A 19,389-nucleotide genomic window follows, 5' to 3' on the forward strand; every position below is an offset into this window, starting at 1 on the left:
AACACTACACAAAAGTCTTGATAAAAACAACAGATGCTTCCTATCATCTATGATCCCAACACAGTCATGTACCATCTCACGTTCCCACTCGCCCCTTAGGACCTTGGTTCACAGACAAACCACTACTACACAAATGCCATCTGAAAAAGAATTTTTTACTCTGCTTTTCTTCACCAACTATAAATGCAGTGTTTTCTTTGATTATTTTCTATATGCTTATTTTATAGTTAATTTAGCAATATAAATATTAAAATACTCTCTTTAACACACTAAAAACTTCTGGAACTTTGCACATATGAAAATGGGTGTACATTTTCAGTTAACTGTAAAATGTACCAAGACTCATCCAATCACTATAAATGCCTGAAGAAAAATGTCTGTATGCTTCTTGCACAAAAACATACTAATATGACAAAAAAGAGAATGGTATAGACAGGGCTATGAAGAACTTACTACGTGGGCACTAGTTTCTTCCTTAAAACTTCACAGCTCATGCCAGATTATCAGAAACAAGGAAGGAAGGAAGGAACCTCAACACGTCACAAGATCACATGTTTAGAAGAGCCATTTTTAAAACTAAGATGACATCTGTTCAGAAAGGATGGAAGGTAACACCACAAACACCTACTACGACGACTACTACTACTACTACTACTACTACTACTACTACTACTACTATATACTCTGTTTAAGTATCTACATATGATACTTCATCACAAGAAGCCTACAATGTAGACATAGTTTAGATAGAGTTTCTTCTTTTTACAGACAAGGAATCTAAGGCCCAGGTGATGAAGAAACATTACTAAGACTGCACAGCCAGCAAATGACAGAACTGGGATGCGGACACTGTTCTTTTTTTCAAATCTCTCAGTCTGGCATTCAACAAGCAGTTTTTTCCCTCAAGCTGTATCCATTCTGGTAATGGATTTTCAACTTCAAATTCCTAAACTTGTGTTGTTTTGTGGTAGTTCTGCCTAGAAATTCTGGTTCTACTTTACTGGGCAATGAAAAAAAAATTTTTTTTAAAGATTTTATTTATTTATTTGACAGAGAGACAGTCAGTGAGAGAGGGAACACAGCAGGGGGAGTGGGAGAGGAAGAAGCAGGCTCCCAGTGGAGGAGCCTGATGTGGGGCTCGATCCCTGAACGCTGGGATCACGCCCTGAGCCGAAGGCAGACGCTTAACGACTGCGCCACCCAGGCGCCCCTGGACAATGAGATTTCTAAATTAGGAAGGGAAATCCCCTTCTTAGACAACACCGTTTCTTTCTTTGTAATTCTAGGCCATGTCATTAAAAGTTCTTGTAGTAACTAAGCGCTCTAATTATGACCCAGACACCTTGTTGTCTTCCACACATTAGCATATCTAACCCTCACAGCAACAGTAAAGCCTAGGCACTGCCATCACTATTTTACAGTGCTGCACACTGAATATTTAAGTGACTCAGCATCAAGACAGAGTCAGAGATGGGAGTCAAAATTAACACTCAGTCTAGACTGCCTACAAAAACAAAACGTCTTGTTTTTGCTGTTTTTTCACCTATAGATATGTTGTTTAAAGTTTTAAGTTTTATACCTATTGCTTTGGAAAATGATTTGAAGAAATTAAAAAATTAAACTGAGATCCCAAAAGACATTTTTGTTGGTTTTCAGGAAACTGAAGATCTATGAAGCAGCTGAAATGAACTGTTCCCAGTCAAGCTATTCTAGCTTAAAACAGACCTTTTAGTCAAAGGAAAAGCACAGAATTTCCTTTTCTAAACTTCATGTAACTGACAAACAATGACCAACCAACCCACTTGAGGTAAAACACTAGAGGAAATACAATTCAAATTAACAACAACAACAACAACAACAACAACAAGGGATTCCATTAGCATTACTGTTACTCAACATTTTTTGAAGTCTTAGCCACCAGTACAATAAGAAAAAGAAACAGGTATAGATATTGAAGAGGAAAAGTCAACTGTAGTAGCTACCCAGAAATCTGAGAGAACCAATTAGAAAACTATGTTTAGTATCATGACCATTTAAAAGATAAACAGGGAATATGACTATCTTAGGAATAAATGATGTAATAAATGTACGAGACTTGTATGAAAAGGAATTTTATTTTAATAAATAGAGAACCTGTGTAAAGTTCTTGGTACTTCTTAAATTAACCTATAAATTCTAAAATTTATGCTAAAAGTTCATCTTGAAAAGTACCCTGTGATGGTTAATTGTATCAATTTGGCTAGGTTACAGTACCCAGTTGTTTGGTCAAATATTCACCTAGATGTTTCTGTGAAGGTCTTTTAAAAAATGTGATTAATGTTTAAATTAATAGAATTTGAATAAAGAAATCCCTCCATAATATGGGTGGGCCTCAACCACTCAGCCAAGGCCTCAAGAGTTAAGAACTTAGGTTTCCCGAAGAAGGAATTCTCAAGACAGCAACATAGAAACTTTGCCCTGTAGAATTCAGATTCAGAACTGCAACATTAACTCTTACCTAAATTTCCAGCCTGCCTTCTGCCCTACAAATTTCAAATTTGCCAGCCTCCACAACTCTGTCAATTTTAATTCCTTAAAAAAAAAAAAAATCAACCCATCTCTCCCTCTCCCCTTTCCGTCTGTGCACATGTAATACTTGGAAATGAAATACGGGATATAGTACGTAAGCTGCAAGTATTTAAATTGTTATGATGCAGAAAGAATTATATTAGTGGGACACAACAGAGTCCAAATGTCCACAAACAGACACAGAAAAAATGAGAATTCAGAATCCAATGTATGACAAAAATAGGGAGAATTGGCTATTTCCAAAAAGTTCAAGATTCAACTATCCTGAACCATATTCTAAAACAGGTTCCAGATGGAATGAAGAGACAAACATAAAAAACAAAAATATAAAACTACCAAAAAAAAATATAAAATTAAGGAAATATATACGCAGGGAGAGTTTTCCTCAACTCTGAAGGAACATACACAAAATCTGTTCCAAGCAGATAATTGCTTCCCTTTTTACTTTAGAACTTCCTGTACTGTGTTTTCCCCCCCCATAAGCATGTACCCCTTTCCGACTCAAAATTTTATCCAAACTTCTTTTAATCAGTTGTTCATAAATCACTAAGATATAATGACTATTATTTACCAAATGGATTCCTAATTTGGACTACCAGCAATAAAATTTTATCTTAAAATTAAAATCTGGAAAGAAAAAAAACATTTTAGAGACGATTAAACAAAAAATTTCACTTAGTTCTAGGGTTTTCAAACTTTTGTATTTTTGGCAATGAGACCAATAAAATAAAATTGTATATAGTCATAAACCCAATAAATAAACAAGACATAAAACAGGTAAGACAGAGTTGTCTGGGTTAACATTTCTACAGGAAGCTCTGCAAATCCAGCATACATATATCCTAAATTGCAGCTCCTTAAACATGCCTACAACAGAGCAGTTGGAAGACACTGAACCAACAAAACCCTCAAGTTATACATATGGTAACTAAGTTCTAAGAGCAAAAAGTAAAAGGTAACTTAAAAGTCTATCAATAGGGGAATGGCTAAACTGTGATATGTATTTGTAATGGACTATTACTCATAATAAGCACTCAGTAAAAATGTAGATCTAAATCTACTAATCTTAACAATGACAACAGACAAGAGGATTAAGATCAAAACAAGCAAGTTAAAAACCCTGTGTATATATATATTTACATATTATGTATAATACACATACATTATGTATTATAATATACATACATTTTAAGACCAAATAAAAAACTATATCCACAGGAAATGAGTTCAGAAGAATATACAGCAAAAATTTACAGTAGTTATCTCCAAGTATGGAGGTTAATGGTGAAAGTTCTGTTTACTTTTCTACTTCCTATTTACTGAAAATTTTTGCAGTGAGTATATATTACACACTTATAACCAGGAAAAATAACCAATGTTTTGTTATCAAGGGGGAAAATCCCTTAAACTAAAAAACAACAAAATGAACAATCCAGAGAGAAAGTAAGGAAGTAACTTCCATATCCCAACTTGAGTGGTAGAAACAGTTAAGGTGGGTTATGTAAGAGAAGCCTACCTTGTCAAATGCAGTTTTTTGCTCAGGCGGGGGGAAAGCAGCTTTTTGTTCCGGTGGCTGTGCAGGAGCTGTCTTTAACTGAGCTGTGATAGCCTGGACCTGAGCCATCACAGCATTGTCAATGGCCGGAGACTGTGGTTTTGGAGGCTGTTGAAAAGTCTGAAGGATCTGCTGAAGCTTAAAGAATGGGAAAACTGATAAACCATATAACAAAGTATAACCATAGTATCAAAGATTGATTTACTGGAAAAAAAAAAAATCTTAAAGGTGACTCAAAATAGCATAGACACAAAGTAAACTGGAAAAAGAATACACCTTTTAGTAAAGGTTAAGTCTGTTATAAATACCAGGGATACAATGTGTGTCATTTAAGGTTAAATATGTATGCTGATACCCCACTGGGCAGAAAATGACAGTCAAAAAGAGAAAATAAACTGAACTGTGAACAAGGTAAAGAAATGTTTTCTAGAAAAATGTAAAAATCATCTCCAATCCAAATAATTTTGAAGTTAATCCAAAATGCTAGAATCATGAGCAACAATACCAACCAGCCAGCAGTTCTGAAGTTCTCTTCACAGGGGTATTGCTATTGCTCAGTGTATGGCTCCCTTATTTCTTACCTTTCCCACATTTCCCCTGTTATCCCTATGCCATTACCTGCCTAGTAAAGGCTTTTCTAGGTGAAAAGTAGAAATATTTCTTCCCTTGAATGTGCCCATTAGTTAGGAATGGAAAATAAAAACTGACAATAGTACCTAACTGCAAGGAATTTAATATTGAGATAGGTTGTTTACCTGTTGCCCTTGAGTTGTCTGAAACAGCTGGGCCACAGCAGCAAAAGCATCAGAGCTGGGCAACTGTGGTACAGTTGGTACAGAGTTTGTAGTGGCTTGGGGCGGTTCAGAAGAAACTTTAACTGGAGGTGGAGGTGAACCTAAAAAAGAAAAGGTCATTAAGACCTACAAAAACTTTAATCTTCACATTTTCCGTTTTATTTTTTACTAAAATAACATTCCATTAACATACAGGAAAAATAAAGATCATGGTACTAGAATCTGTACTATAGCAAATACATGAAAGAGCATATTTTTATTAGAAATAAGAATTGTGAAAAGAAAACCATACCTTCCAAGGTGTAAATTCAAATGTCTTTCTTATTGAAAAATTCCACCAATATAAACAGACTCCAAACTTCTCATATACAAAAGTTATACCATTTTCTAAGTTCAAAGATATACTTGGCCATACCTTCATTATTAGTAACACTTTCTGCTACTGGGGCAGCATTACTGGTTCCTGCAGCCATGTCCAAAAGAGGTTGAATAATTTCAATTTTGAATACTCCATTTTTTTGCCAAAGGTTCAGCACACGAACTATTTTACTCTGTTATATGTAACAAAACATGAATATGCAATAAATATTAGCATAAATAATGTCTTACACCTCTAACTAAAAAAGAAATAAATCTCTAAGCTAATATTTCCATCCTAAGTCTGTTTCATAAACAGAAAAAAATTTTTATCTTTAAAATTACAACTTGGTTAAAACTACTCTAATCAGCCTTTCTTCAGTAGTATAAACTAGAGTAAAAAACAAAGAAGGGGGAAATAAGGGGGAAGGAACAGAAAATAAATATAACGTAGCTAATCAAAACAAATATAATAAACAATGTATTTCAAGTGTTCATTGTATTTTATTTGTGATTACAAAGAAATACCATCACTGACAAAAAAAAGTAATTATCTTAGAAAAGTAAATGAAGTGAAGAATTTCTTCAGGATGATTTTAACAGTTAAAATACTTAAGAAACTGGTCTGTAACTGATAGGTAAGTCATTTCATGGCCCAGTAAATATGATGAAGGAGATCCAGAAAAGATGTTATTCATGGGAATAATGCTATGTCCTACTCAAGAAATGATCTTTTCTCTTGTGTATTTTTCCCACAAGAACCACTCCTCCAAGAAATACATTGTTTGCTGTAAATTTCTTCATTCTTCTGAGTAGATTTAGCAGTGCATTTCTCCCACCTACTGGAGTCCAGTTATTATGTCTGTAATGTTCTTCTACTTTTTTATAGTACATAGTAAAATCAGCTATAAATATGAGGAATTAAATACTGTAGTCTGATTGCTAATGAATACCATCTATGCTCCAGCCTCTCCAAATGCTGGAGAAAGGCATCAATTACTGGTCCCTTCCTTCTGGAATAACCAACAATATGAGATGAGTACTGCGCCTTTTTCTATGGCAGAATTTATCACTCACCTACAAGTAAATCTTTCCAACTCCTTTTTCAACAGTACAACATTCCAGAAGAATTTCACAAGAAAATACATAAACATGAGATGGCCACAACAGAAAACACTGGGTTTTGTTTCAAATTCACAGAGATCACCCTATAATTCTCTTTCAAATATATGATATACATTTAAAATAGATTTAAATAAATATAGAAATACAAGTTTTAATTTAAAAATTATTAGCTATACCTTATCTTCAGATGGACAAAGATATAAATATTGGAATGTGGCAGTTATGTTTTTAGAGAATCTTGGCCCAAAAACATCTTTATCAGTTCCAAACTGATGACGAGACTGTCGCACAATTGAGTCGATTACATATAATCCCGGAACCTTATACTCCGGTTTACACTACAAAGATCAAGATGCAAAGTTAATACAAGAAAAGCAAAATCACAATTTGACACCCATTAATTTCCCTTTTACAAAACTCTGTATATCCAGTGACTGTTTCTATTTAGAAATTGCTTGAATGTTTAGCTCTCTTATTGGCTAGGCTGTCAAATTTCCCACAGGTCTGTACCAAACTACCAATTCTCTTGATACTTCAGATCCCCAATATTTTACTTTTCCTCTGATCCCTCTACCTCCCCACAATTTCCCAGAATCAACATTACTTTACCAATCCCTAAGCCACTTCCACACAAATCCACTTATTATGATACTCTCTACTTCAATTCATTCTGCTTAAAAAAATAATTTCTACCTTTTAAAGTTATCAAAAAGATAATTTTAACAACATCAATTTTAATTCTACTGAAGTACCAGAAAAAAGAAAAACTTAACAGAGAGATCACATTTTTGGCCTACCAAATTAACAAAAAGAAAAGAGAAACAGACACCTATATATATTTCTGATGGTACAACCTTTATGGATGATGATTTAGCAATAAAAGCAAAGCCTTATTTGATCCAACAATCCTACATCTAGAAATTTGTCATAAGGAAAACCATTAAGACGCATCTAATTTTTTCCTTAAGGCCAGCCACTGAAGCGAAAATGTCCAAAAGGAATTAGATGAGTAAACTGTGGAAACAATCATGCAATGGAATACTTTTTGCAGACGTTTTATGATAAATTCAGAGGGAAAAACAGGTTATCAATGTCACCAGTTTTTCTTTTATGAATGTATGTGTACATAATTAAAAAAATGAGCAGATCCAAATATAAATATCATAGTAATTTGGGGCGGTGGCATGTAGGTAATTTTAATTTTTTTCCATTTTACTTATTTGTACTTTGATTTGCTACTATAACAACTTCTACTGATCATTTTTTTGGTCTGTTGGGACTCTAACTCCTCTCTCTCAGCTAGTATTCAAAGGCCATGGATCAAGGACAATGCCACCACACACATTTGTTGGTATGTACTACAAGGCACAGCTCCAGGTTGGGGGAGAAGACAGAGATGTCTACATCTCTGTTCTCAGTCCTCTGGTGAGACAGATGTGTGCTAATCACATGGTTATAAAACCAGATACAACTGTAAAACTGAAAAATGATTTAATTGTGATAGGAGCAGGGAAAAGCCGGAAAAACCTTACAAAGTTATTTCACTTGAAATACTGCAAGTTAAATATCAACAAAGTAGACAGGACAAATGGCAGAGGAGGCACATCAGACTCAGGGAAGAGTCATGCTGAGTACATGGGAAACTTGTTGAGTACCTACCTCATACTAAGTGCTCAATCAAAATTGCTATACATTCTTGTTTTGTTAAAAAAAAAAAAAACAAGCTCAATCAATTAACCAGAACACCTAGTGACAACTTTTTTTGTAGAGTGGCTTTAGAAGCAAGCATCCAAGTTACAATTTACAAAGTAAATTATAAATACCGATCATAACTAAAATGAGGTAATAATGAAACGGATAGTTACCTTCTTGATGAACTTTTCTACGATTTGAACTACATGCTTATAAAGCTGAAAAGAATTAAAAGAAAATTACTGTACAGTTTACATATTTCTACATATTCAGTAATGTAATTAGAAAATACTTAAAACCTTAAAATTTGCATAATCTGAATAATTCTCAAAATAATACTGAATGAACCATGACAAATAATCCCTAGTCAACAAGTGAACAATCATAAATCAGAAGGGAATTAACTAAAACAGAAACTACAAAAATCCCCCTGAAAAGAAGGTCCTTTTCTTAGATTTTTAATCAATAAACCTTAATAAAGCAGTATATTCAGGCAACTTTATGAAACAGGTAAGAACAGTGAACTGGAATTAAATAATGCAGTTTCTAAAGTAAGTCAGCTTTTTAGGTGTGATCTTGAGGAAAAAAATTGAACTTCATGGAGCCTGAGCTGTTTTTTCTTTTTAATAGAAATATGAAGCTCATACTCAGCTGATTTATGACAAGAATTAACTTAAAGAAAAATTCCCTTTCATTCTACTCTCTACTTCTGTTAATTCAACTTTCTGACACACACACACAAATCAGCAACTATGTGAGGCAACAGGAGTGCTAATTAGCTTGACCGTGTAAATCACTTCATAACGTGTATGTGTATCAAAGCATCATGCTCTATTATATTTTTAAATCTATTTGATTTTGTCAATTATACCTCAACAAAGCTGGAAAAAATATAAAGGGGGAGATACTAAACAACACCAAAAAATGAAAAAAGCAGGTTTTGAAATACTATGTTACAGTACAAATATACTGTACTGTATTATCGCATCTTCAGCAAAAGCTAGTTAGTACTCTTTGATTCAGGCCTAGGCTAACAGGATGAATTCTCACATTTAACAATATTTTCAAAATTCCAAAAACATTTTTTCGAATTTATTTTCTTACCTTAATAGCTTTAATAGCAGCTTTAGTGATAAGAATCATTTTGGCTCGAGAGATGGGTGGTTTCATATCCATAAGTGAAAAGAGCTTAAAAAACAAAAATAATTTAAAAATTAAAAGCTGGAGGTCAATTCCCCCCAGGTCTGCAAAGATAATGCAATTTATCAACTAAAAGAATAACAAACTTTTGGAATGAAGTTGAACAATTTAGCTAGTAAAGAAAATCCAAGCACTTTCCTATATACCTGCAACACTACCACGAAAATACCAGGGGAAAAGATATTAAAAATAGCAAAAAGGAAAAGAAAGAAAAAACATTAAAAAATATACAAAATCTGTAACTGAAAAACCTATAAAATTTTACTTAAGAACTCAAAAATAATTTGAATGGAAACATACCAGGGGTTTCTGGACTGAAAGTGGCAACAGTATGACTCAATATTTAATGCAAACCTGAGATTTTGGAGAACTTCAAATAATTCTAAGGGTCATTTGGAGAAAGATGTATTAAATTAGGCAAGAAATTTAAAATGCTGGAATTCACAATTTCTTGATTTAGTCAAGCATAAAAATGGCACCATATTTAACAAATCTCATGACAGTAAATCTAACAATCAGGTGCTCCCCATGAGATTTAACCACACACGCATACTGCTTCCCTCAAAGTTTAAATCCAACCAAGACATAATGAGAGCCCATAGAGAGTTACAAAGATAAAATCCTGACATTAAGAAGCTTACATCTAGCTTCTTAAATTCTTCTCTGTTTGCTTTTGTTTTGGTTTAAAAAAAAAAATTTATTTATTTAAGAGAGCGTGCACGTTCATCTGCTCATGGGGGAGGTAGGGGGGCAGAGAGACAGGGAGACCAGCAGACTTCCCACTGAGCGGGAAGCCCATGTGGGGGCGCCATCCCAGAACCTTGAGATCATGACCTGAGACTAAACCAGGAGTCAGAAGCTCAACCAACTGAGCCACCCAGGCACCAGCTTGCTTTTGTTTAATCATGGGCACATACTCACCCTAGGACTTCTCAAAAGATAATTTGTAGTTTGTCTGGTTTTTTAAGTAGGCTCCACCCCCAGTGTGGAGCCCAACACAGTGTGGCTTGAACCCACTACCCTGAGATCCAGACCTAGTTGAGATCAAGAGTCAGATGCTTAACCAACTGAGCCACCCACGCACCCCTAAAAAGATATTGTGAAGTAATTAAGTTTCAGGGCTTTATATGAATCATATTTCCATTTCTTTCCAAATAATGCTGATATTCCAAATACGTAATCTTTAAGACACAGATCTTCACTAGATCACTAAGATGTTAACCTGAAGTATAAAAGTCTCTTTTCATAGGGTAAATAATGCTATTTGGCAACATATCCTAAAAAATTCAGAGAATTTTCACAGTTTTTCAGACAACTACAGACACAATGAGACTATAGCTAACAGTAACAGTAATATTAGAAAAGGCATGGAATGTCAGAGATAATACAAGAACCGGATACTCTGGTTTAAGCAGAGAAAGGTAGAATTCTTCCATAGGTATACTAAGATAAGAAAAAATGGGAGAAACACAAAGATATTAACAAAGGAATTTATTTTAAAAAATGTGATTCTCTAAAGAAGGTCACGATTCTTTATTATTTCTTTACCAATGTAATAATTATCCTTGAGAATAAATGCTCATTAACAGAAAACAATTAGAAAGGAGACAGTAATCTTTGAGACTATATAAACCGATGGGAACTGAAAAAAGTTTAAAATATTAAAGTTTAAATACAAATTCTAAAAATGTAAACACTGCATAAAATATATGGCATGTATTTATAAAGGATATATTCTTACCATTTATAAATTGTAAAATTTATTAAGACAACTGTTTATAGCTGTTATTCTATTTCCTTCTCTGTACCTTAATGTAGAGAAAGGGGATGCAAAAAAGTTGATACACGATCTTTAAGAATGAACAACAGTAAGAACTACTTCTCTGGTCATTAAAAGCTTAGAGAATCATATTTTCATGCAGCCTAAGTGAAAAGCACTTCCTGATTACTTCAGCAGTAAGCAACCTGCCATATTAAAAAACCTCAGCCAACTGAGCACACAAGACAGACCAATGTACCATCAGATAAAATACTCCATAGTCTATATTTAAATTACACCTTGTTAAAAAAATTAAAATACAGACTATATCATATAGCAGTATAACCATTCATGCAAAATACCAGCAAGAGAACCCTCAAGTGCTATTACCTAAGAGACAGTAAAAAGGGTGTTAAACATTTCATGAAAAAAGGATGACTTGGGAAAAGAAGAGGGAACCAACATCTGAGTGTCTACAATGTATAAGGAGGAATTAAATTTAGTGGTATATAATTTTATTTAATCATATAACAACTGGAGGGAGGTGGGTGGGGAATGGGCTAAATGCGTGATGGGTATTACTTGCTGTGATGAGCACTGGGTGTTATATGGAAGTGTGGAATCACTAAATTCTACACCTGAAAACAATTTCACCACATGTGTTAATAACTAACTAGAATTTAAATAAAAACTTGGGAGAAAAAAATCATACTAACTAACACAGATTCTCTTCCACCCGTTTTGAGATGATACTAAAAAGTTACTTGTATCTGTTTTGGATGATGCCCAAGGAATGGGTTTGAACTATAATGTGTAGATTTTATAGCTCACAATTCCTTTTTTTTTTTTTTTTAAAGATTTTATTTATTTATTTGACAGAGAGTGAGCACAAGCAGGGGGAGAGGCAGGCAGAGGGAGAGGAGAAGCATGCTCCCCTTGGACCAGGGAGCCCAACACGGGGCTAGATCTCAATCTGAGCCAAAGGCAGCCGCTGAATAACTAAGCCTCCCCAGGAGCCCCTACAGCTCCCAGTAACAGCACATTCATACCCTTAATACAATACTGCTTAAGGATTAAATACATACAAGACTATTAACTATGATGGGGAATAAAGACAAAATATCAAGCAGTCATCTGTGCCTGTCTATATATTGTATTGACTCAGGGATAATGACTAAACATACTAAATTTAATTTGGGATAGCTACTGAAATTCAGGCAGACATGAGAATATGGATCTTGAACACAGAAAAGGTCCAGGCTAGAAAATGAAAAGTCACAGAGTCAAAGCCATGAGTATGGGTGAGGTAAAGTTTGTAGTAAGAAGAAAGCCAAGAGCATATAAGCTAGAGTATATAAAAAATGCCACTGTGGAATAGAGAAAGGGGGTTGCACAAATGAATAAAACCAGGCCAAATACCAGAAATTAAAGGCATTTGGCATGGTCAATGGTTAAGAGTGCAAACCAAACCTTGTTCGGTTTGACTATTAGGTGGCTGAACAGATACCAGTTTTTGAAAGTGATTTCAAAATCCAACTGGTAAAGAAGTGGCAGGTGAGGAGGTAGAAATGCAGTTTTGGATCATTTTTCATTAATTTAACAAATTTCTGAGTGCCTAGGAAGTGTGAAGCTCGGTGACTGGTACGTAGAGGAGGCAAAGGCATGTTTCAGTGCTTTACAGATGACCACCGCTAAAATACCTCTTACTTGTGAGCACTGCAATGCCTTTATCACATTTAAGTTTCTTTTTAGATGTTCTTTACCTTTCCTTTACAAATGCCTTTCTTAAATATTAAAGCTGAAAATTTGTATTTGGTATAATTTGTAAGAAAAACAACACTACAGGCAGAGGAGTTTCAAAACTGGAGGTTTAAAAAATTACCTTTTAAAAGCTCAATGAATGTTTATTTTATTGAGTTCTTCAAAGCACAAATTCATCAGTCTTTACCTTTCAGAAGGCAAAAAGGTTCCCTGATATCTAGATCAATACCTTCACTGGTCACATAGACCCAGAAATTATGCTGAAATTGATATACCTTACTCTAACTATGTGCACTGACACTACCTATTTAAATAGAAACACTAATAGCTGTTGTGGTAGTTAAGACAATATAATTCCATTTTACAGATGAGAACACTGAAGCACAAAAGTTCAAGAATCTGCTCAAAATCATAAAGCTAATTAGGTGGTAAATTTAAGCTGTGGTCCACCACTACCCAAAGCTCAAGTTCTTTCCAATAACTACCTAACAATAAAGAAATCATTTCATTAATACTATAATACATTATCCTGGATGAATGAATAACACACAGACATTAAAGATGATAGACTCTACAAATAAGTTTAAAAAATTATACACACACACACGCATGTAGATCCAAGTAAGAAAGTATACCAATATGTAACTGTTATGGAGGGACTGGAACCAAAGACTTAAAGAAAACAGGAACAAAAACAAAAAATAAGTGACATAAGAGGTAAACTGCTATGTCCAGCCAAGCAGTAAGTCAGAGGTACTAAGTCCTTAACTGGATATAGAGCAAAGTTGAAATTTAATATTCTTAGATAAGAAAGAGTTAATTGACACGATGGCTGAGGAATCTCTCAGAAGTATACAACCTTGTGGTGACCTAAGACTCAGATTATAGTTCCTGAATTTTTAAAAACAATAAATTTCTGTTAAAGTAATGTTAAGAACACAAGATCAATAATCAACTCTCTGGCAAATCCTGACACCTGCTAGCTATGAGAAGTTGTTTCTTTATTTGTACGATGAAAATAATAGCCCCTACTTACTAAGGGGAGTTTAAAACAAACAACACATATAAAAAGCACTTAATGCAGCACCTAGCACAGAGTAAGTACACAACAGACATTACCTATTATTACCACCACACATAATTTTGTTGAAAGGAGAAAGAATCCAGAAATAATCCAGGAGTGTTTTTCAAACTGTGGGCTGAGATACATTAGAATATAAAAATGAGCTTAATGGATGTGACAGAATTTTTTTAGTGGAATAGAATAAAAAATAAACAGCATTGTACACAGTGAGGGTAAGTACTATTTGGTGAAATTTCTCAGTTTTGTGTGTGGGTATGTATGCAAAAACACCTCTCTATGTAAAATTATAAATCTTACTGTAGGGGTGACAGTCAAAGGCAATGACTCAGAGAAAAATTCTTTTGTTTTAGAAATGAGGGAAATAAAGCCTAAACTAACTGCTGTCAACTTTCAATACTGAATAGATTCTTCAAGCCATTAACATATTTCTTATGAACAAACTGTGGGGAAAAAAAGCAGACCGTCAAGTTAGAAAAAAATTTCATATTTTTCAATCAAGTTTAGAATAGATAGTATATATAGAGTAGAAAGAGGGGTAAAGATAATTTGGGCTCTAGTTATTTCTGACCAACATCCAATCTCAGCCAACAAACCTCAAGAAAAAAGCCTATTGGCTTTATATAAAAGCGTGAGAACCATAAAATTTACTATAATTCCAACAAACTCTACTAGTGAAAAAAAAATCAGGTATTTGGGTATTCTGGGAAAGTCAGAAAGACCTGGTTTTGATTCTGGGTCCAGCCATGTACACAATTCTGGGCAAATTACATAACTCTGTAGGATGCAGTGTCCTCACGTGTAAAAAAGATGGTAGTTATCTACTTCAGAGGTTTCAAGGAGAACTGAATTGGTTTTTCTGCAAATGAAATGACTACTGTATCACCTGCAAGTGCTCAATAAATATCACCAGGAGCAGCACTCTCCCTACTATTACAGCCTCTATTCACAATTAGTGTAATCTGTCAATGAAAACAAATATGTCAAAGCAGCCAGAGAAACCCAGGCAATTCTCATACAAAATAGCAAAAGCAGTAGGCCGAAAAAGGTACAAGACCCCTGTGGAAGGCAGGAGTAGAAAAAACACACTTTGCCAGCAACAGATGTATTTGGCTTTTTGCTGTCACTAGCTGAATGACTACAAAAAGTATAAATGTGAACAGTCTTGCTACATGACATACAGAGAAGCCTGATACACAAAGTAGTCTAAAAATTATGAAGAATCATTCATCACGATCCCTTGTATCAGTAAGGAATAGTTTCAAGAGAAGGTAAAGTATGAGAATATTTGGCCTGTAACACCTGTTGAATTCATAGTCTGAGGTAGTCAAGTTACATGATACTCTGCTATTTAACAGTATAAACGTTGACAAGTTTAATTAACCTCTCTAAACCTCGAGGATCTTTTAAATATGAAAAGGGGGATTAACAGTATACATTTCATCTCATAAGGCTATTAAGATTAAATGAGATAATATACATAAATCTCAGCCTAGTACCTGACATATAAGTGACTCACTAAATAAAGCTATACACTGCCCGGGGAATCTTTACACACACACCAAGTTTAAATTTTTTGTTATGGCTTACCGTAATATCTTTTTTGTATTATATCTACTATTCAAACACTGCATTTATTTTTTTAAAAGATTTTATTTATTTATTTGACAGAGAGAGAGAGAGAGAGAGAGAGACAGCCATTGAGAGAGGAAACACAGGCAGGGGGAGTGGGAGAGGAAGAAGCAGGCTCCCAGCGGAGGAATCTGATGTGGGGCTCGATCCCAGGACTCTGGGATCACGCCCTGAGCCCAAGGCAGACGCTTAACGACTGAGCCACCCAGGCACCCCTCAAACACTGCATTTAGAGAAATCTTCTCTACAGTGACAATAACATATATCAGAGACTCTTAAAGCTGTATAGCACCTTAGTACCTCATCTGGTACTTAAACCTAATTTAGAACTACTTTTATATCTGCAGCTCCCGCCAAGTGACATAAGGCTTAATACTCATAACTAATCAGCTCCAGTGGTTACAGAGGCCTCCTGTGCACTAACCTCCAATCTCCCTTCTGAAACCTTCCTTCTCCTGTTCCAATTCTGAATAGTGATCTCTCTTGCATGATAAAATATTTAAAGATAACTAAACTTGTCTCCCACTCAACTATCTTCTTCAACTATTAGTGAACTGATATTTCTAGATCTATCCTGGCTAATTCCTTTTAAGTATGATATCCCCAAATGGACATCATCCAGATGTATTACCATGTTAATGGAATCCAGTGGATTGCTTTTTTTTTTTTTTTTTTAAGTTTCCTATTTCTGCAACAACACATTACCACAAACTTAGCAGCTTAAAAACAACACAAATTTATCTTACAGTTTTGGAGATCAGAATCTCCTAGTCTGAATTCAAGGAGTTGACAGGGCTACTATATTCCTTCTGGAGGCTCTAAGGCAGGATCTGTTCCTTGGCTTTTCCAGCTTCTACAGGATGCTTACATTCCTTTGGCTCATGGTCTGTCTCTTCCTCCATCTTCAAAGCCAACAGGGCAGCATGTTCTCCTCCCTGACCTCTGTGCTTCTGTTGTCACATCACTTTCTGACTTTCCTCCCTTTCTTGTATAAGGACTCTTAGGATTACATTGTGCTCATCTAGATAATTCAAGATAATTAACACATTCCAAGATCCTTAACCCAATCGGATCTGCAAAGTAAGACAAGATATAATAGGTTCTAGGATTCTGAAGTGGATGAGGGAGGAACTTCCTCTTTCTTTCCTTCTTTCTTAAAAAGATTTATTTATTTATTTGAGAGAGAGAAAGAGCACATGCAGGCAGGAAGGGGCGGATGAAAAGGGAGAGAGAAACTTTAGTAGACTTTGCTGAGCTTAGAGCCCAGACACAGGGCTCTATCTCACAACCCTGAGATCATGACCTGAGCTGAAACAAAGGGTTGGGGGCTTAATCGGCTGAGCCACTCAGGGGGCCCAGAACATTAAAACAAAAACAAAAACAAACAAAAACACCAAAACAAAACAACAGTGCTTAATTCACTGTTAACTCACATCTATATGAACTAAAACCCTCAAACTGTTTTCAATGGAATCTCTATCAAAACTGGATCTTCATGTTGACTTTATGCTGTTTTCTGACAGTCTTTTCAATCTACTTAGATCATCTGGAAATAATTTTCTACTACTTGATGTAGCAGCTACTCTGATCAGCTTATAAATTTCATGAACTTTCATGAATGTGCTTTTATATGCCTTCTTCCAACTCAATGGTTTTTTTTAAATTAGTAAGAAAAGGACCTACCTGTGGGACAACCCTGATATTCCTTGGACACTGCCTGTCAGCTAAAATTCACTTAAAAATACACTCATCCTGCCTGTATTTTTCTAACTTATTCATGATGAAATCATGACAAATATCTTTCTGAAATATTTGGTTTAGATAAAACACTTCACAAAAGAAAAAAAGCTTAATTTGGTCTGCTATGAATTGTATCTGTTCTGGTTCCTAGATTAGAAATTTCTAGAAGTTCATAAAACAAACTAACAGAACTAGCAAAGATAAAAGTTATTGGCATTGAGTCTTTGATTTCTGGAATGTGCCTTCTCCTGATCTTTAAAATAGAGCTACCAAAGCAGTGAAAAGAATCAGAAGACCATATTAGTCTAAATAATTCTTCTAACCCCCAATCCCTCAATGTTTCCTTTAGGAATCTTTCAATGGAATACTTACCTCTACCTTTTTCCCCCTAACTTTAAAAAATTTGCTTTCCTGAAATTTATTTTATAACGAATTATACTGATTATATATGCAGTGTTCCTTCCTTGCCATTACCACCTCCAAGATGACAAATTCTGCCTTAAGCTGGTGTTTTTAATACTTACTTTCAAACTTTAAAGAAAAAATACGAATGCTTCAAAAAGGAAATACGTACATTTACAGTGACAGGCTGGTATTCAAATCTCCCTCCTGACAGATGCAGATATCAAAGCATTTAATTCTAGTTTATCTTCCTTTCATTCATTTGACTCAATATACCAGACACATAGGCTTCAACCAAATCAAGAGTTAAATCCAACATAACTTTAATGTTTATTAACATATAAACAATTTATAAAAGTACACATTGCATTTCTTAACAAAAGGAAACAACTATGAAAAAAAAACTTTTTAAAATCATCTTTTCTGCAAAGATGCTTTGTCCATCTAATTACAGCCTGAAGACAACTCTATAAAATATTGCTGGAACAATTAGGAAAGGGATAGTTAACAGCTCTTTTTACATGGCTTTCACTTTATGCATTCTATACACTTTACCAAAGGTTTGTTCAAACTAATAATTCCTTAATACTGGGCAATTCAACATGATGTGGGATGGGTTGGGACGTACAGAGAGTTGCAAACCAATCACATGAACAATGCCTTTCTCCCAACCATGTCCTTTTACCTGAAAGTAGAACATGAACAAACAGTAAGAGACAGTGAAATTGAAAAATATGCAGAGGAAAGTAACTCAATTAACAAAGGAAACCCCAACAGCCAATTAATAAACATAGGAAAAAAGTTCAACCTTACCAATAATCAAAGAAGTATAAACTAAAACAATGAGGTAGAATTCTTCAATTGTCTACCTGGCATGAATGTAGATTGGCATAGAGCAAAGACAGCCCTCTGCTGATGAGACCTAATTGGGGAGTTTTAGTTTCAGAAGGAAATTTAAAGCTATGTATCAAGAACTAAAAAACAAACAAACAAAAAACAACCCCACAACCTCGTCTTTTAAGCCAACATTCCACTTCTAGAAGTTTATCTAAAACAATAGTCATATGTGCTCACATCTTCCATGATGACTATTTTAAAATTAGAAAATAATTTGTTATTAAAAAGATCCAGCAACCATACAAAAATTTCCAAACACAAGTGGGAGGGAAAAAAGACTAATAAAACACTCTAAAATGTTAATGGTATTCAGTGGGATGGTATTTTCTTTTATTTCCTAATTTAAGTTTACATAACTTGCATTAATTTTAAAAGGAAAAAAATTAAAATCCATTGATTTTAAAAATGAAAAACTTTGGGAGACAAATGCATTTCTCAACTTTTGATTATAAATATAATAAATACAATAAATATATAGATCCATCATTATCAGATATAAGTTATTCATGATTAAACCTTGTCTTTGAAGTTAACAGCCATCAAAAATTTTCAAAATTATTATAACATATTTTAAAAAATAAATTCAAAATTCTGCTCCTTTAAATCTTTATAATAACTGATGCCCCAGTGGATATAAAACCCAGATTTGAGAAGTCACTATCTTTGTACTTTGTTGACCTCTGAGAATTAAAGAAAGTATCCCTTTAACTACTGACATACTTCATTGCCAAGCAAATTCTATATACTTTCCATAGAGTCAAAAGTCCTTTGAAACCCAAACGTTTAACCAATTTTCAACTTGCTTAGAGGAAGGTACAGAGAGACA

General features: G+C 34.4%; 1 protein-coding gene across 2 annotated transcripts in view; it reads right to left on the reverse strand.

Annotated features, from left to right (window-relative positions):
- Nucleotides 1-19,389, reverse strand: part of SCAF4 (SR-related CTD associated factor 4) — a 55,770-nt gene that overhangs the window by 24,640 nt on the left and 11,741 nt on the right. For both annotated transcript variants that reach the window (XM_045785504.2, XM_045785503.2), the window contains exons 2-7: nucleotides 9,196-9,279; nucleotides 8,265-8,309; nucleotides 6,576-6,737; nucleotides 5,333-5,468; nucleotides 4,879-5,018; nucleotides 4,085-4,261 (exon numbers count right to left, since the gene is read on the reverse strand). In XM_045785504.2, the coding sequence (XP_045641460.2) occupies nucleotides 4,085-4,261; nucleotides 4,879-5,018; nucleotides 5,333-5,468; nucleotides 6,576-6,737; nucleotides 8,265-8,309; nucleotides 9,196-9,279 (744 nt within the window). The remainder of the gene's footprint in view (nucleotides 1-4,084; nucleotides 4,262-4,878; nucleotides 5,019-5,332; nucleotides 5,469-6,575; nucleotides 6,738-8,264; nucleotides 8,310-9,195; nucleotides 9,280-19,389) is intronic.

This window comes from Ursus americanus, chromosome 4 (assembly GCF_024610735.1).
Source record: "Ursus americanus isolate L20-20 chromosome 4, mUrsAme1.1.p, whole genome shotgun sequence".
Taxonomy (NCBI): domain Eukaryota; kingdom Metazoa; phylum Chordata; class Mammalia; order Carnivora; family Ursidae; genus Ursus; species Ursus americanus.